The 17,372-nt window shown below is 50.0% G+C and overlaps 1 protein-coding gene across 1 annotated transcript in view; it reads left to right on the plus strand.

The window, feature by feature from the left end:
* Nucleotides 1-15,568, plus strand: part of Trabd2b (TraB domain containing 2B) — a 207,567-nt gene extending 191,999 nt beyond the window's left edge. Inside the window, exons 5-7 of the mRNA XM_069987285.1 lie at nucleotides 2,448-2,538; nucleotides 6,199-6,465; nucleotides 15,119-15,568. Coding sequence (XP_069843386.1) covers nucleotides 2,448-2,538; nucleotides 6,199-6,465; nucleotides 15,119-15,323 — 563 coding nt within the window. The 3' untranslated portion in view covers nucleotides 15,324-15,568. The remainder of the gene's footprint in view (nucleotides 1-2,447; nucleotides 2,539-6,198; nucleotides 6,466-15,118) is intronic.
* Nucleotides 15,569-17,372: the final 1,804 nt, after the last annotated feature.

Genomic DNA, 17,372 nt, shown 5'->3' on the forward strand with positions numbered 1-17,372 from the left:
GGATAGATGTAAGGGCCATAGTTGGGCCATGAAGGCCTCATTTTTAAACCTAAGTCTCCCTGCAGAAAGATTATTATTTACTGTGGGGCCAGGAGTAGAGCCCAGGTCCTGCTGGCAGAGAGTCCTGATGCACGAGTGCTAGAGTCTACCAATCCCTGCTTTCTTTCAGCTCAGTAGCACTAGGGGCAATCAAGAGTGGCGATGACTCCAACCCATCTAAGGACTATCTTTAGCTTGTCACTCAGGATGGCATGCTGGATTCTCCAAAGGACCTTTGATCTTTCCTTCTCATTTGGTTTTGCAGCTATGCAAGAAACTGGCCAAAAGATTTTTGGCCCATTTGCCATATTGGAAAATGGACACTGGTGGCAGAAAAGCCACTGACTAGCCTGGCAAATGAGGTCTTATAACCTCGGCAGCAGATCAGGGCCAGAAATCTGGTAGGCTGTGTTCATGCCTGTGCAGTACTTCTCTTTTGCAACCAGCTTCCCATGTATGCCCAGTCCCTTACTAGAACATACTGTTTTCTCTAATGTGGGGTACCTTTAGGGCCTACCCTTCCATCCTTCACCAAGCTAACAGTACCTCCTCCTGGAAGTCTGTCATATCCCAGACTGACTTGGCTTCCTGGGGTGCCAGCATAATCCCCTGCATCAACATAGTGCTTGTATCCCAAAAACCAGAGTCTGGAGACTGAGAGGGCTGGAACAGGCTTCTGCCTGTTCACCACTGTGCAGTATAACATGCAGCCAGTCAGCACTGGCTAAATCAATGGCATAAATGAATAGGTAGGGAAAGGTAGGGAGGGAAATGCACAGTTTTCCATAAGGATCTTGAGTCAAACAACAACTGTCCCTATCAACAGAGCTAGAGGAACACATTGATGCCCCCCACCCTCTCACCCCCGCTCTCTTCATGGAAGGTACTAGGTATAACCATACTCTCAGAGTAGCAAATGCCAGCAGACCAGAAGCCCTCTGGCATTCTTTGTAATCCCCAGATGAACTACAGAGACTGTGTCAAGCCAGCCAGATGGACATGGGTGGGCTGGGGTTGCTGTACGGTCTGGCAGGCCAGAACACTGAGTGTGGGCCCCTCTGCTCCAGCCACCGTGTGGGCTCAGCCAGGCTGCCTCTGTGCCGGGAGCCTGCCAGCTTGTCCTCTCTGTGTTTTCCTCTACCTCCCTAGGGGTGTCAGCAAGCTGACCCTCCCGATCTCACCTGTCACCACCTATCACAGGCAATCAGAGTCACCGAGCACTGACCTCCCTTCCTCCAGGTTCTGGGACAAAGGGTAAACAAGAGGAGAGGGTGTTACCTAGGCAAGTGGAGTCCCCAGGCAGACTCACAATGGGAAGGGCTCCAGAGCCTAGGCAAGTACCCAAACAACCCCACTCAGCTCATATTGAATAGGTGGTGAGACTGAATCTAAGAGGCAGGGAGTCGGTCCCAGGGCGCTGATTCCCAGCAACACCTGTGCCCATAAGCAGTTGGCTTTCTGAAGATTCTTTTTAACCAGAGCCTGGAGAAGAATTCCTTGAGTTCTCAGACTTCAGACTTCATGCCTGTATCTTGATGGAAAAGGGCCATTTTAATCTCTTCTTGAGTTTTGGACTAAATTAACCATTCCTATGTTCATATTGCCTGGCATGGAGCTGACCACAAAGCAGGTGACTGAGTGAATGAATAGAGGGAGCAGTGGAGACCAGTCCCCTCTCCACATCTTAGTGGGTCATTCTGTTGGTGCCTCCTCTCGGCCTCTGTCAGTGTCAACTCTACCCCGCATTCAGTAGGATTTTCTTGGTCTTATACTTCAGTGCATGCTCAGTGGCTGTCCCAGGACCAGAACCATCACATGTGTTCTATAAATGTTGAATGGATGATGAACAAATGAATCCATGAATGCTTGGATCTAGCCAACACATGCAGGGCTTGTGCAAGGCTGTGGAGACATGATCTTTGCCCTCTGGAGGCCCATTGAGGAGACACATAAAGCCCACTTGCATGCTGAGGAAGAAAAGCATAAATTGCTGATAGTAAGATGAGCGCTATTCCTGCTGAGACCGAAGAGTTTCTCAAAACTGAGGCTTGTATAACTGCCAGATGCAATTCAGGGCTCCATAGGGCAATAGGAAAACATTTGGGAGCCCTTACCACATGTTAGCCACTGTTCTCTGTGATTCTCACAACAACCATGAAGATGGTGATTATAATCATTCCCACTTTACAGATGAGGGAACTGAGCCACTGGGAAGTACCACTTGTGAGCAGAAAAGCCAGGATCAAGCTAGGACTATGTCTTACCCTCTGAGCCATGGCTTTAGAGTATGAGGCCTTCCATTAGTATAGCTTGCTTGCCCAGACACAAGCCAAGGGATGGCCTGAGGAACTCTCCACTGAGTGGTAACCTGGCATGTTGCTGAGGTGGCTTTGTGTCTTACATTCCAGGTCACTTTCTTGGAAACAACACAGTTATTGATGTCCTTCGGCAGGCAGGGCTAGAAGTGGACCACACACCTGCCGGGCAAGCCATCCACAGGTAAGCAACAGAGCCTCTGGGGGCATCTTGGGTCTAGCCGGCCTGCTTCTGACCATGTATAGGCCATGCCTGACCATATCTTATGTAGCCAACCCTCCCTCCTGTCCTTCTGGGTGGCATTGTGAAGAAGTCTGTGATGAGACATGACCTCCTGGCTTAGCCAGGCACCTACAACTGGAGGGAGCAAGAGGTGGAAGAGCAGGAAGGGGGCTGGTATGCAATTGTGATGGGCCAATGTCATGGCCAGCTAGATGGGGCAGTAGGAATGGGAGGCATATTAGAACTTGTTAGAAGCTTGAGACTATTTTATTGAGTAGGAAGCATAAATGACATGAACACATGAGAAATGACCAGGCCCTGAATCTAAATGGCACCAGGAGAAGATAAACTGTGGTCTGGCCTCATCCCTGTGTCCATCACACTGTCTGGTAGCCCTGCTTCCCCCATCCACTCTTTCTGCCGAGATCTGCTCCATTGCTGCCTCTGATTGTGCTCCTCACCCCCTGACTTTCCTGCCAGGGCACACTCACTCTGCTCACAAAAACACCACCCCTAGTCCCTCTTTTTTTTGTCAATCATGAGGCTTGAACTCGGGGCCTAAGCTCTTTTACCCAAGGATAGCACTCTATCACTTTGAGCCACAGTGCCAGTCCCAGTTTTCTGGTGGTTAATTGGAGATAGGAGTCTCATGGACTTAGACTAGCTTTGAACCACAATCCTCAGCTCTCAGCCTCCTGAGTACTGGGATTACAGGTGTGGGGCACTAGCACCCAGCTCTCTGTCCCCTCTTCCTTTGGTACTTCCCCCCACCCTTGACCCCCTTACCCATACTTAGTCTGGAAGCTGCCCAAGGGCAAGAACCAATTGGTTCACACCATCCCCATCAGCACCTAGCAAGAGACAGGACCTTCAGACTCAGGAATTCAGTGCAGCCCATGCTGAAGCCTTTTATGCTGAACACTTCCTTATTAACCCACAAAGATGGTCCCACATGAGCTGGGCACCAGTGGCTCATGCCTGTACTTAGATACTCAGGAGACTGAGATCTGAGGATTGCAGCTCAAAGCTAGCCCAGGCAGGAAAGTCTGTGAGACTCTTCTCTCCAATTAATCACCAAAAAACCAGTGGAGCTAGTCTCTAGTGGTACAGCACCAACTGTCACTAAAGAAGCTAAGAGACAGTGCCTAGACAGGGCCCCCAGGCTCTAAGTTCAAGCCCCAAAACGTGCACACACACACACACACACACACACACACACACACACACACGCACACACACACACACACACACACACACACACACAGAGTCTCATCAGAATTTCAGCCAATCTTGAGGTTATAAGTCCCACAGTGTGAATGGAACTTGATTAATTATAGCCAATAACCATCGGCTGCTGACTCTGTGCTGGACACTACCAACTCATTTAAGTCTCACAACAATTTGGCAAGGCAGGAACTGTGAGTAGTGTCCCTGCCTTATAACTGAGGAACCTGATTCCGTGAGGTAAGCCACTTGCAGGAGGACATGCATCTGAAGTGACAGTCGCGCTCTGGTACCTCTCCTGGGCTCCTTATCACCTCCTTGTACCCACTTTGGGAATGAGAGCAGACACTCAGAAATGACTGAGACCTTGAGGCTTGGTGGGGTCACCCAGAGGATGACCTTTGGCCTCACAGCCCCAGGTCTAGGCTCCCCTGGCCCAAAGCACTTCTAGAGAAATGTACAAACCATAGCAGATTCCATCCCAGACTCCCACCTCTTCTGGGTGGACCTAAAAGACTGCTTTTCCTGCCTCAACCATTTGAGCTCAACACAAAGCAGTTTGTATAGGGAGGAGGCAGCAGGTGTAGGAGTGTTTGAGGAGTAGGGGATGAAAGATAGCTTCAGGGTCAAGGCATCCCCCAAGTTTCTCCTCTCCTCTTGCCCTGCCCCTGCCCTTGCATCCCAAGGACCTTTCCCTTGAAGCTCATTGTGTGTGGCCCACCAGGTCAGGCAGGCAGGCAGGCCTATGACTGATGAGCAACCTATTTATCTCAGAACCCAGACATTAGAACACTCCTCTCTCTCTCTCTCTCTCTCTCTCTCTCTCTCTCTCTCTCTCTCTCTCTCTCTCTCTCTCTCTCTCTCTCTCTCTCTCTCACACACACACACACACACACACACACACAGAGTCTCTGCTGTGGCAACAGCTCTCCGCATCAGTCTTCTGTACAGAGGAGCAAAGGAACTGGTAGGGCAGAGGGGGTGGGGATGCTGAGGAAGCTCCAACAATAAAAGCCATCCTCGGCCACAGGTGCTTCCTGGATCTATCTTTTTGTCTGACTGTTTTGAATTATCTTCCCAACAGCTGCGGCATCTCGACAGCTTGGGCCCTGGGAATCTAGGGTCGTGGGGGAGGGCGGGGGGTGGGGTGGGTAGGAGGGTGCCGGGAAGAAGATAAACTGAGCTGAAGGAATTTTTTTTCCTTTAAAAAGAGAGAAGCCTCTCACCCACCAAGGCTGCTTTTTCAGTCCTGGGTACCACCTTCCTTTGCCAGCCAACTGCTGTCTCAGACATATTTCCTCAAACGACTCCCAACCTTCCTCCAGGGTCAGATGTCCCCACAGGAATTGGGGCTATGGAAAGAAAAGAATACAAGGGGTGGTCCCAGGATGAGGCATACATGTATACTCCTGTATGGAACATGGATTCCTCAGACACACCTACGTGACACCTCGGTGCCTATCTGACGGCTAGGTTCTTTTGCTTAGGGGCCATCATCAGAGAGAGGCTTGGTAGGTGCCAGTGTGTAGACCTTCACCCCATTCATCCCTATGACCCCCACTGTGAAGTAGGTAGCCTTCCTCTTTTACATCTTCATGAGATGACTGATCTGTCATTCTGATGATTGTTTGACTCTCCTAGTCAAACAGGGCAGTCTGAGAGCTGAACAGTAGCCTGTGTCTATCTGCCTCCAGCTTCATCCCTAATAGCCTAGCCTTGGCCTGCCTCCACCACAAAGAGACACAGTACAGTACACATGCACTGACACCCACAAATGGATGGATGTGTTTAAAATAACCCAAGCAATGTGAATATTGTGAACTACTAAATTGGGCCGCTTACTACTATTGCCAGGACTGCTCTGAGCACCTGGTCTCTATTCAGATGAGGTGAATGTATCATCCTCATGTTGTCCCTGTGAGGCGTACTGGCTGTTTTACAGAGCAGGTCACCAGGGAGCAAGTGAAGTTTGACACATTACCTAGAGTCCTTTAGTCAGTGTGGATGAATGAGATCCTGGCCAAGAACAGATATACCCAAGACCTCTCACATCTTTTGACTCTTAGCTCCTGCTGATGTCAGACCACCTTTGCTAACCAGCCTTTTTGCCCCCCCACCCTCACACCTATCTCTGATTACTGTTCTGCTCGGTGGCATGACCACTTGATATTTGGCCTTCCACTCCCCACTAATTCAAGTTCTGAGAGGACACGGATGGTATCGGTTAGAGTCAATTCCTAGAAAAGTTCCAGGTGTTGAAGAAATATTTATAGACCAAGTACCAGGCAAGTGATTTTCTTAGATCCTTCCCACTAGCCCATCAAGGCAGCCTGGTATGATGAATTGCCTTCCCCTTCATACACCCATAACACACTCATGTGCTGGCTCCCTTTCCAGCCCTGCTGCCGGAAGCCCAGCACCGCTTCCTGAGGGGACCTCCACCAGCCCAGCCCCAGCCACCCTAGCCGCCGTCCCCACAGCCCCATCCGTGACTCCCACGGCCCCACCTGAGGAGGAGGACCCAGCGCTCTCCCCACACCTCCTGCTCCCAGATAGCCTCAGCCAGCTGGAGGAGTTTGGACGGCAGAAGAAATGGCATAAGAGGCAGAACAAGCACCAGCGGCCACGGCAGTTCAATGACCTCTGGGTCCGCATCGAGGACAGGTGAGGGGGGTGGGCGGGAAGTGGGCAGGCTGTCCCCAGGGCTAGAAGCACTGTTACCAATTACTAATCTGAGCAAAGTGGGGAGGGAGAGGGATATCAGAGTGGGTTCTTCTGAATTGCCTCTTCTCTATTCATGGGGAATTCCAGTGGTTACCTTTCAGGGTTTTTAGAGCACATTTACATCTGACTTGGCAGGTTTATACCCAAAACAAGAGCAAATACCTTTTAAAAGAAACTTTTAAAAGAAACAGCTTAGCTGAGCAGAGTGTACACACTTGTAATCCCAGCACTTGGGAAGCTGAGGGCACAAAGACTGCTAGTACAAAGCTAGCCTAGGATACATAGTGAGACCCTGTCTCAGAATGATAGAACAAGCCACTCTACTAAAAGTTTTGATCTCCCTTTGTATCCAAGGTGTAAACCTAAATGCCCTTGCTGGGGGACTCAGAAAGGCACCCCACTTCGAGAGAGAGTTCAAGCATATGGTAGCTGATGCCAGGGCTTCATCTAGAGTGTTTATGGCAAAGCTTGTTGTAAACAGGCAGGTGCAGAAGTCACCCTCATGTCCTGAGACTCCCTCCATCTTTCTGTGTTCCTCCTGCCACCAACATCCCCCTCAGCCTGTCCATCCCCAATGCTCCAGCTAGCTGCCTGCCTCCTCTGCCTGTAGTTCCTCTCCCTGTGTGGTGAGAACCTCTAAATTGTTTTCAGAGCACTGGCAATGTCCCAGGGAGGGGCTGAATCCTGCTCACTGTGGAAGGCCAGCCCTTCACAGCAGAATGTATTCACTGCTAGATTCTCCAGTTGAATCTCTTTTACACATCTCTGATGAGATGATGATGATATCCCATTTTCTTAGTCAAAATGGCCATCAAAATCTCCTTGGGAAGCTAGGAGCTGTGACTGCTCATGCCTGTCTGTAATCTAGCCACTCCGAATGCTGAGACCTAGCAGATCATGATTAAAGCCAGCTACAGTAAAAAGGTCCAAGAAACTCCATCTCCAGTTAACCAGCAAGAGTAGGGCTGAAGGAATGGCCCAAGTGGTAGAGTGCTAGAGTGCTAGCCAAGCAGGCAAGCCAAGTGAGTGACAGGCCCCTGAGTTCAAGCCCCAGTAGTGAGGAAAAAAAAAGATATCACTTCCAATTTTTCTTAGTAACTTCAACAGAATCACCTTGTGTTAAAAGCAAATCCATCCAGACACTAATAGCGCATGCCTATAATCCTGGCTACCTAGGAGGCTGTAATTTGAGGATTGTGGTTCAAAACCAGCTCAGACAGAGAAATCTGTGAGATTTTTCAGCACTAACTAACCAGTAAAAATGCTAGAAGTGCCAGCTTCTAGTGCCAGCCTTGAGAAAAGCATAAATAAGCCAATCTCCCAACTCCTCTGTAGGCAAGTGCCAAGGAGTCTTGCAAATGCACACTCTTCTGAGAAGCTTTAGGAGGCTCCACTCTACATTTACTGATACCAACTGAGGCCTGGAGCTGAAGCACCTGTCCATGGCAACACCAAGAACCAGGGGCTGCCTTCATTTTCCACTCCCTGGTTCTCTTGCAGCCAGGCCACTGAGCCAGTGACAAAAAAGTTGAGGTAATCCAGTCCCCTAATCATAAAGGACCGTGTGTATCCTGTCTTAAAAGGACTTCCAGCAAATAAGAGTTGAGGCAATTGAGCCTTTGGGCGTTGGTTTCAAAGAGCCTGGAAAATACATTTCTGCAGAGCCCTGGCCAGCCCTACCTGCCCATAGCAGAGGCGCTGCTATGATGGAGCCATCGCTGTGGTTGTATTGGCTGAGACACATTTGGGTCAGGCAGCAGCATGGGTTGTCTCCTTCTAACCAAGAGTGAGAGCATAGAGTTACAGAAAAAGTCACTTCTTTCAGCCGTGAGCAGGACCTGCTAGCCGCCAGCCAGACTCAGGCAAGACAAGGAGCTGGCAGTGCATTAAGAGCTATAATGATTAGGCTGGTCACTCAGAGCCTTGGTCTATTTGCCAAAGTGACCAGGAGACCCAGCCAGCGGTGGGTCCAGACCATGGAATGACAGAGGGCTGGGCTGTCAGCTCCAGCAACAAGCTCTTAGCAACTAAACATGTCTGAAAGGTAAATGTAGGCAAATGACTCCAAATGGTTTCCTTTCCACAACACGTGGATCTGAAACACAGGGCCTGGTTTCAGGAGAAGAAAACCGCTTTTCTTTGGTGAGAAGGGAGCCCCTTCTCCATCCCAACAGGTAAATAGTGCTTGGCTGGCTTTCTTCCCTTGGGTCAGGTTAAAGAAGGAATTTTCCCCCCAAAGAGCAGCCTGTTTGTCAAGTTTCCTGCTGATTTTAAGGGAAGCAGGCCCTGTTCCCCCCCCCCCAGCTGCCCAGGATACAGGCTCCAATACTTCTGGGGGTTCACTCCACCTTCCTAAAGTCCCCAGATCTCCTTTTTGTTTGGTTTGTTTTGTGCCAGTCCTGGGGCTTGAACTCAGGGCCTGGGCACTGTCCCTTAGCTTTCTCACTCAGGGCTGGTGTTAGCTCTTGATTAATTAGAGATAAGTCTTACAGACTTTTCCACTGGGGTTGGTGTTGAACCACGATCCTCAGATCTTAGTCACTTGAGTAGCTAGGATTACAGGCATGAGCCAACCTCACTCAGCTCCAATTTTCTAAGAGGGAACCAATGAAAGATCTTTTAGGACAACCTGGCGCCCATCTCAGCCCTCCGAACAAACCATTATCCTTCAGTTCATTCCATTTTCTTCATTTCCTTCCCCTATCTCTCTTCTCCTACTTCTCCCTGTTCCACTTCTACCTGTGATACTACAGCAGGATCCTGAATGGAGTCTTGTTGATGTTCAGCTTGAGATCCTGCATTTTCTCCCCTCCACCACCAGAAAAATTGCCCATACACAGGACCCTTACTTCATTTCCTGCCTTTTTCCTTTGAATCTTCACTAGTGTATGTGCTGGCGGGACCAGCCATACATTGATCCCTCCATTGCTCTGGACTTGCTTCTCTCTGCTCAAGCAGGGCTGCAGGTAGGTCTTTTTTGAGCTCCTGCTCTATTCCAGACTCTGTCATTCTTTATATCGAGGTCCTCCCAAGAGTCACAGAAGGCAGGCTTCTTTTATGTGCAAGGTAACAGACTCATCCAGACCAAGCAACTTGCAAAGGACACACGGAGAGTGGTAGCGAGTCAGAGCCCTCATCCTGGTCTAAAACTTAGGGTCATACGTGTCCCCAGCTATGTTAACTGTGCCCTTTCCACCCTCACCTGACTGAGGGCTCCCTTCCTCCTTCCAGCTCTCTCTGCGATCCCTATCCTGGCACCATCATCCACAGGACAGTCACCCAGACCCTGCCGAACGGTTGTTGACTGCATATATGAGCATGAGGAGGAGGGAGTGCACCAGAGATGTAGGCTGCAAGCTCCTGGCAGGGACACCACCTGGAACAGGCGGGCCTCCCCTGGCCCCTCATTACCCAAGATATAAACAGAGCAGAGGAAGTTTAGAGAAGCAGCAGCCCGTGGCAGAATGATTTATAGAGACCTGTAGAAAAGGCCGAGCGTGTGTCCACAGATGGCTGCACAGCCGCAGAGCATTCTCCAGAATCCCCCTCCCAAGTTCTGAAAGCCAGAGCAGGGCAGAGGGAGGAGTTAGGGAAGGGGGCCTTTCCACAGAAAGTGGGCCTGGTGGCAATCCTTCAGAGTGTGTGTGTGTGTGTGTGTGTGTGTGTGTGTGTGTGTGTGTGTTTTGCATTTAGGGCCTTGTCTAGAGGGCATGCTAGCTCTTGTTCTGTGAGTCCACAAGTCTGTAAGCACACAGGAGTGTGTGCATGTGTGTGTACGTGTGTGTGTGTGTGTGTGTGTACGTGTGTGTGTGTGTGTGTGTGTGTGTGTGTGGTGTTGGAAATGCAGTTGCATAAATAAGGGGTCAGGGTGGTGGTCCATCCCAACTGGAAGCACCCACAGTGGTAGGGAAGAGAATGCTGGTCATAGGCCAAAGCAAGGCTCCGAGCCCTGGGGAGGGCCAGCAGGCAGGTACAGAGGCTACATGCTTCAGATCATTGCCTTCTAGGCTTCGGTTTGCCTTGAGGTTTGAGCACATGGCAAAAAACCCTCAAAGAGGAGAAAAATGGCAGGCTTGCCACAGCTCCTGCTGATCTGCCCTTGCAGTCTAAATTCTCTAACTCCAATTCCTCCAAATACAATCATACTTTCTCCTAGGATGGGTCCAGGGTGGCCCAAGTCTTCAGGTGATGGTGAGATCCCATTTAATTAGAGGTAAGAGATGCTCCATGGGTAATTGGAAGCAAAACCATCCACTGAATAAAAACATAGACAAATTCGGGCAGAATAGGGTTCACATCCCTGCCCTTCCTTGTACTTGCTTTGGAGCTAAGACTAAGTGAGATGATTGATACCTGTAAAGCAGGAAGCTGGCATCAGCCCAGCAGTGACACTGTAACAGCTGCCTTCACTAACATTGAGCTTTGAGGCTTTGACTTCCACAGTCACTAGCCTGGGAAACCATGCCCTCCCTCTACCCAGCAGGTGGCTGCTGCTCAAGGTCCTTTAGTATGTCTTAGGCTTAAAGCCTTAAGTGAGCCATTAGATGGAGACTGTGAACTCACATCCAACCTAACAGGGATACATTGGGCAGGTACTAGTCGCTAATCTCTGTGGTGAGTGTTGATGTAGAAAAGGGATAGATGGTTTTCCAGATCTTTCCACTGAAAGAACCCTAAAACATCAGCTCCTGTGAACTCCTAGCAATTCTCATCTTCTTTCTGGGTCTAGTTTTCTGTCCCAGGGATGGACAGGTTTTTCCACCTCTAGTCCCCTCTAAAGCTACCATTAGGAAACATGGCAGAAGCTTGCCTATAGGAGGAAAGGCATTCTCATAGCAGGAGACCATGAGGGATGAGGTCTCAAGGCTGGCAGATCCGAAGTCCCAGGAAGTCAAGCTGCAGACAGGCTTCCTATGCTGGCAGTCTGCCTGCCTGGTTCTGACATCCTTGACCCAGAGAGGCTAAAGTCCAGTCAGGAATCACATCGGGGTCCCCTCTGGTCTAATCACATGGAAGGTTCCACTGCAAGGCAAGGGGAGGCCCTGTGTCCCTATTTCCTGCATCTCTTCAAAGGTTTCCAAGATGGTATCTGAAAGCTCATCCTTCTCTCTAGTTGCACTTCATTTCACTGGAATGACTTAGAAACAATAAAATACCACTTGGGCTCCACAGGGTTTGCAAAATATGACAACCAAAAATGGAGGAACCTCCTCCATCGCACCCCCAGGCACAGGTACTAGCCCACTGTATGGACAAGAATGCCAAGACGAGCATGCCCAGAGCCTGGTTCACCCTTGCTCCAGGGCAGGCAGCCAACACAGCCTCTGGCACTGGCTTTGCTTCTTTTTGCTTCCCTTTGGGCTTTTTTTTTTTTTTTTTTTGCCTTAGGTCTTTGGGCTTTTAGCTGCTAGAAACAGTTGAAAGTCCTGTGTCTGTTCCTGCTCCTCTCTTGTAGGAATGGAGAAATAGGACTGGAGGACAATGCTTGCCCATAGCCACAGAGCAAGCCAGGGATGCACCCCAGGTCAGCATGGGGCGTCCGTCTTCCACCCAGTCAGAGGCCCTGTCGGCTCCAAGCAGTCTTGGCCCCTTGGTGCCAGCCATCTGCAGAGCCTGGGAACACTCAGAGTGTTTAGTTTGGCCTGGAGGCTGCTTTGCCATGAGACAATTTTCCCCAGCATGAGCCCAGGAGGGGGTGGGGACCTGGACTGGGGACTGACTTTGTGAGCAGAATGGGCTCCGAGGCAGGTGGGGGTACTTGAAGGGGATCACCCCCTCCCTAGTCCCACCTCATTTCCCTGGGACTTCTTCCAAGCAATAAAAAACCCACTCAGGCTCCAAGGGAGAGTTTTCATCTTTGGTTTTCAAAGTGTGAAAGAAAATGCCTTTGGGCGCCTTGTGAGACATAGTTTTCATAACTCCTACATGGTCCTGTCTGCTGACGGCAGGGCCAGCTTGGGCCTCAGCTACCCTGAAGTCAGACCTCTGAGCTACTCAGCTCCCAGGCTAAAACATGGAACTTTTATGGACTTCATGTTCTGTAGTTTTAGGTTTGCTTTTCACTAGACAAGAAAGAAAGGATGGAGTCTGAATTAATGATCCCCCCACAGGGGACAATCACTAATCTCCTTAAGGGAATGAGACTCAGTGAGACCCCAGATCAACCCCGGCAGAACCCCTCGCCCCCCCTCAGGGCAGACAAACTCCCTACAAGAAGCAGCTTCATTCAAGACTTGCGAGGCTCAAGCAGGACAGAGCCTTGGCCAGCTCAGGCTGGGGAACCAGCTGGCCCCAGCCCAACTTGACTTCTCTTTTGAGCTCAGTTTCCCTATTGCAGAAGTAGGAATAGTAATGAGATGATGCAATAGTAGTGTTTAGCACCGTGTCTGTCAGCACATAACTGGTGATCCATAAATAGGGGACAGTATCGTAATAACAAGACAGAGGCATACAAGTAATAATGATCCTGAAAATAGCCAACATCATCTCATGTTTTCCAGGTGACAGGCACTGTTCTGAGACCTCATAGAAAGAAGCCTATCCCACCCTCATATAATATATACTTAACATGTAACCAGGTTGGTAATGTGCAAGGGTTTAATTCTACCACGTGGTCTTGAGGGATGGTGGGTCACATCAGAGCCCCCCAGGGAAGTGAGTGAGGCAGGTATCAGAAGTGAGTAGGACAATGGTGGTCTGGGCTGGTGGGAGAGGCGGGGTGGAAGGTCCAGTCAGCCCAACACTGAAATCATAAAGGATCTCACATGGTCCAAAGGCTGACATGGGCAATAGGCAAACCACATTGGATTCTGTGGATTAAAAGAGGCACTGGAAGCCACTTGGCCTACCCCCATTCTGCATGCACACTCTCTTCAGGAACATTGTACCCATATAATTTGAGTGGGACAAGAGTGGGCTCCCTCTTCTCCAGATAGCTACTCTGGAACTTCCCAAAGACAGATGCTCCTGTTACATCACACCCATAGACTCCAGGTTGGGAAGATCCTAATGCAAGACTCAATGAGTTCCTGTGGTCACAACCACCACAGTAGAGTAGAGAGGCAGAATGGAGTGGGTTCCATTGGGCTGTATCACAAAGGCCCAAAAGCCATTTGGATGCCCACTCCCAAGCCAAGGTCCTAGCCTGAATTTGTGAAGAGACAGGAGAGTGCCTGGTAATCTTGCACCCACCTAACCACCTGACTGAGGCTAACCTGAGCTGTGTATAGGTATCCTCCAAGATGGTGGGGACGATCCCAGCCCTCACTATGGTGATTATGGCCTGTTGTGTGACCTTATGGACCAGCCCAGAGAATTGTAGACTAGGTGGCCCCAGATGGCCTTGTTAGTGAACAGTGCATTGAGGATGGGAGCATACATCAGGAACTTAGCAGTGCCCTACATGGAGGAGATCACCACGGGCTGCCTAGCCCATAGACATTGCCCTACTTCATGTCCACTAGGCCCAAGAGTAGCAGCCTCTACTTGCTCACCTGCAATAACTACCCTGTATGCCCTGGCCTGGGGAAGGTTACTTAAGCTCTGTGCCTGTTTCATCTTAAGTACTTGGGTAACAATGGCTCCTGAGGACTAAAGGCTAGTGTATGACAAGCGCTTTCACAGAGGCAGCACAGGTGAAGTTCTGAGGGGTTCCCTCACCTGCTAGCAGTACCTGTTCACATGTGAATCTTCTCTGTATAGACCCTTTCTCTTCGAAGCCTCTCCAGTGCCCATCTCCATGTTTGCTGCTCTTGCATTTCCCTTTGGTTATGACAGAGTTCACTGAATCTTCTGCCTGCAGCTCCATCAACCTTCTGCCTGTTGGAGCTCCCTGTAGATTGGCCACTTCTTGAGGTCCCAGCCTCTTTCTTCATCTCGGAGCTTGTCCCTCATGTGCACAAGTCGACTAGACATCTTTGTAGCCCCTTTCTTCTTACTGTCATTGCCCCTGCCCCCCCCACCCTTGCCTTGTCCTCTCTTTTTGCTCATCTATTTCTGTCTCTTTCCTGGGCCTGGGCCCACTTGGGCCCGTTCATTGGTTCGTGAAGGGTGGCACCTCTCACTAACACACCCCACATAGGGCTCTACCCCATGAACCTACCAGCCCACTTTCCTCTGTGAGCTGGACGCCAGGTAGACTGTGTGAACATATTTTCTCATCTGCTGAAAGGGAGCAATGAGACCATTTTTGAAAGTTTGTTGTGAGGACAAGAACAGTATTTGTGAAGTACTGGATCTGGGGATGCTCATGTTGGCATCTGCTGGTTATGTTGATGCTACATTAAAAAATGGTGGTGTTGTAGTTTCTGTTGTTCTGTTAGCAGCCTGGGATGGGCAACAGCAGAGGACACACCTGTCACAGGTGTGGGAGCTGAGTGCCTGAGAACCCCCAGCCCTGTAATTCTTTCTGCCCTCTCTCTGGACTGCAACACAGGAGGTCGGCTGGACTGCCTGTGGGGCCCCTGGGCTGCTCATCCTCCTCATCCAATCCCTTTGTTTCCTTCTTTTCATAAAGACAGATCTGAGCACCAAAGGCCTCTGCCCAGGACCAGACTTCTGACAGTCACTCTGCCCTGTGTTTCTTCCCTTCCAGCACCACCATCTCACCACCTCCACTGCCTCTCCAGCCCACTCCCAGCTCTGAAACTGCCAAGCCCCTCTTCCAGTTCTCGGACCAGCTCCAAAAACAGGACTCTTTGGGGCCTGCCAGCAACTCAGCACCTACCCTGGGCCTCCTCTCTGCAATCACCGTAACTATTGCTGCCCCCTTCCTGTTGCATACCCTCGGGCCCTCCTGACCTCGGCCACCACTTCAGAGGAGCCAGAGAAACCACAGTGGGTCTGCAGCCACATCTATTGCCCCTGCTGCCACCTTTGGGGGGTACCTGACACCTCGAGGCTGTCCACACAGGACCGCTAGTACACTAGAGCTTTATTGTATCCAAATTACATCTTCTTTTTTGTAGAAGGTCTTAATTTCCCATAGTGCTATGGGGCTCTTTTGTAAAATATGTGTCCATATTAAAAAAGAACAATGTATTTATTCTACTGATAAAACTATTTTTATGTGACCTATGTTGTGATCCCTGAATTAGCCCCAATGCCAACCTAGGAAGGAATCTTAGGTTGCCAAGACATCTGTAACCTCTGACCCATGATCATGGCTTTATACTGTCTTGCATGTGGATCCTGGGAATGTCCCAGGTTGGAATTGGCTTCTCCCACTGTGGGGATCTCTGAGGGCCAGCTTAGCTTTTGTGAAGCTGTATTTGAAGGCTCAAGGAAGGCATGGATACTGACCGTCCTCCCCTCCCCAGATGTATCTGGGGTCCAGGAAGATGCTTTAGGAAAGAGAATGCTGCTACTTTGAAACCTTGAGTGTCTGTAGACTGGCCCTCCGGATCTCTGAGTGAGTCTTACAGCCAAATTGGGGGCTGAGGATGAGGGATGCTAGAGCTGAGGAAAGAGACCCCAGTCGTATGGACAGATGGTTACACTGAGATCCAAAGAGAGCAAGACTGCTCAAGTCACAAAGCATGTGGGAGAGTGAGCATAGGCCTCTCTGTTCCTGTCACTGCCACTGGCCCAGCTTGGGTTCAAGAGGGACTGTTGAAGTCATAGCTGAGTGAGGCAAGCTGGACCAAAGGACAAGGATGGGCACAGAGGCAACTTTAGGGACAGGACTGTTAGGAGTCACCTTTTGTGGTAAAAATGGGAGCAATAGCCATTTGTCCAAAGTCAGCAGTGTAGCAGGTATTTCATGCACCTCCTCCATCACAGATTCTCACGCAAGTTCTGTGAGTTAGAATAGTCCCTGTTTCACAGTGTGACATGAAAAGTGATATTTGTCCTGTGGTCTGTGTTCTGCTGTGTTCTCTGTGCCCTAAGGAAGCTCTAAGGGAGGCGGCTCTCATCCAAACTGGTATCTGGGCTTCCCCTGCCAACCACAGAGACTATATGACCAGTTACTCTTCCTCTTGGTCCCCTTGGCCAAGAGCTCTGGCAACAGCATGTGTTATTTGTCTCTGCCCACAACTTGTCACATCTTAGAGCCTAATGGGAGCCTTCACTGTTAAATCAGAGGCTAGGGGTAGAAACATAGCTATTGAGCCTCCAGGAGATAGAGCAACCAGAGGGGCAGGTAGGCAGGTGAGATTCAGAGGTGTATCTAGCTGGTGGCTGAGGAGATAGAGGACCCAGGAGGGCCCCAGTGCCATTAAGCCTACCTTGAAGCACCTGCTTCCTTTTTGAGATGGTAGGATTTTGAGATGTTCATTGGATGGTCCAGAAGTTCCCATGGGCATTCTGGCAGACAACTGAATTCTTTCCAGCTCAGCCTCAAGGAACAGGTTTGAGCCTGAGACCTGGCAAGAGGCTGGAGTTCTGCTGGAGAGGGTCTAGTCAGTCCCATGGGCACCGTACGCTAAACTGAACTTGACCTCAGCCAGGCCTGGAGTCAGTTTATTCTTGGGAGGAAAAAAAAAAATGTGACTTCCTATTTCTGAACGGGAAAGGGCTTAGCTGACTTATAAAGCAAGCTCAGAAGTTGGACATCAAACAGATCGTGCAGAGTACTATTGGGATGAGATAAGTGTAAAGGAATTAGAAACACACAGGCCAGATTCCCCCTTGGTTTGGGGCAGTGCATGGCATGAGATGTATGAAGATCTAGCTTGAGGTTAATTAAAGATGAAACATTTAGGGAAACAGTCCAAGCACCTGACCATGTGCCCAGATCTGTGCCAGGCACGAGGCCAAAAGTATAAATTAATGCAGCATGTAATTACTTTGCATACACTGTGCCAGGCTTACTGCACATGGGCTGGAGAAACTATCAAGGTGGCACA

This window comes from Dipodomys merriami, unplaced genomic scaffold (assembly GCF_024711535.1).
Source record: "Dipodomys merriami isolate MVZ:Mamm:240054 unplaced genomic scaffold, mDipMer1.0.p SCAF_34, whole genome shotgun sequence".
In the NCBI taxonomy this organism is placed as follows: domain Eukaryota; kingdom Metazoa; phylum Chordata; class Mammalia; order Rodentia; family Heteromyidae; genus Dipodomys; species Dipodomys merriami.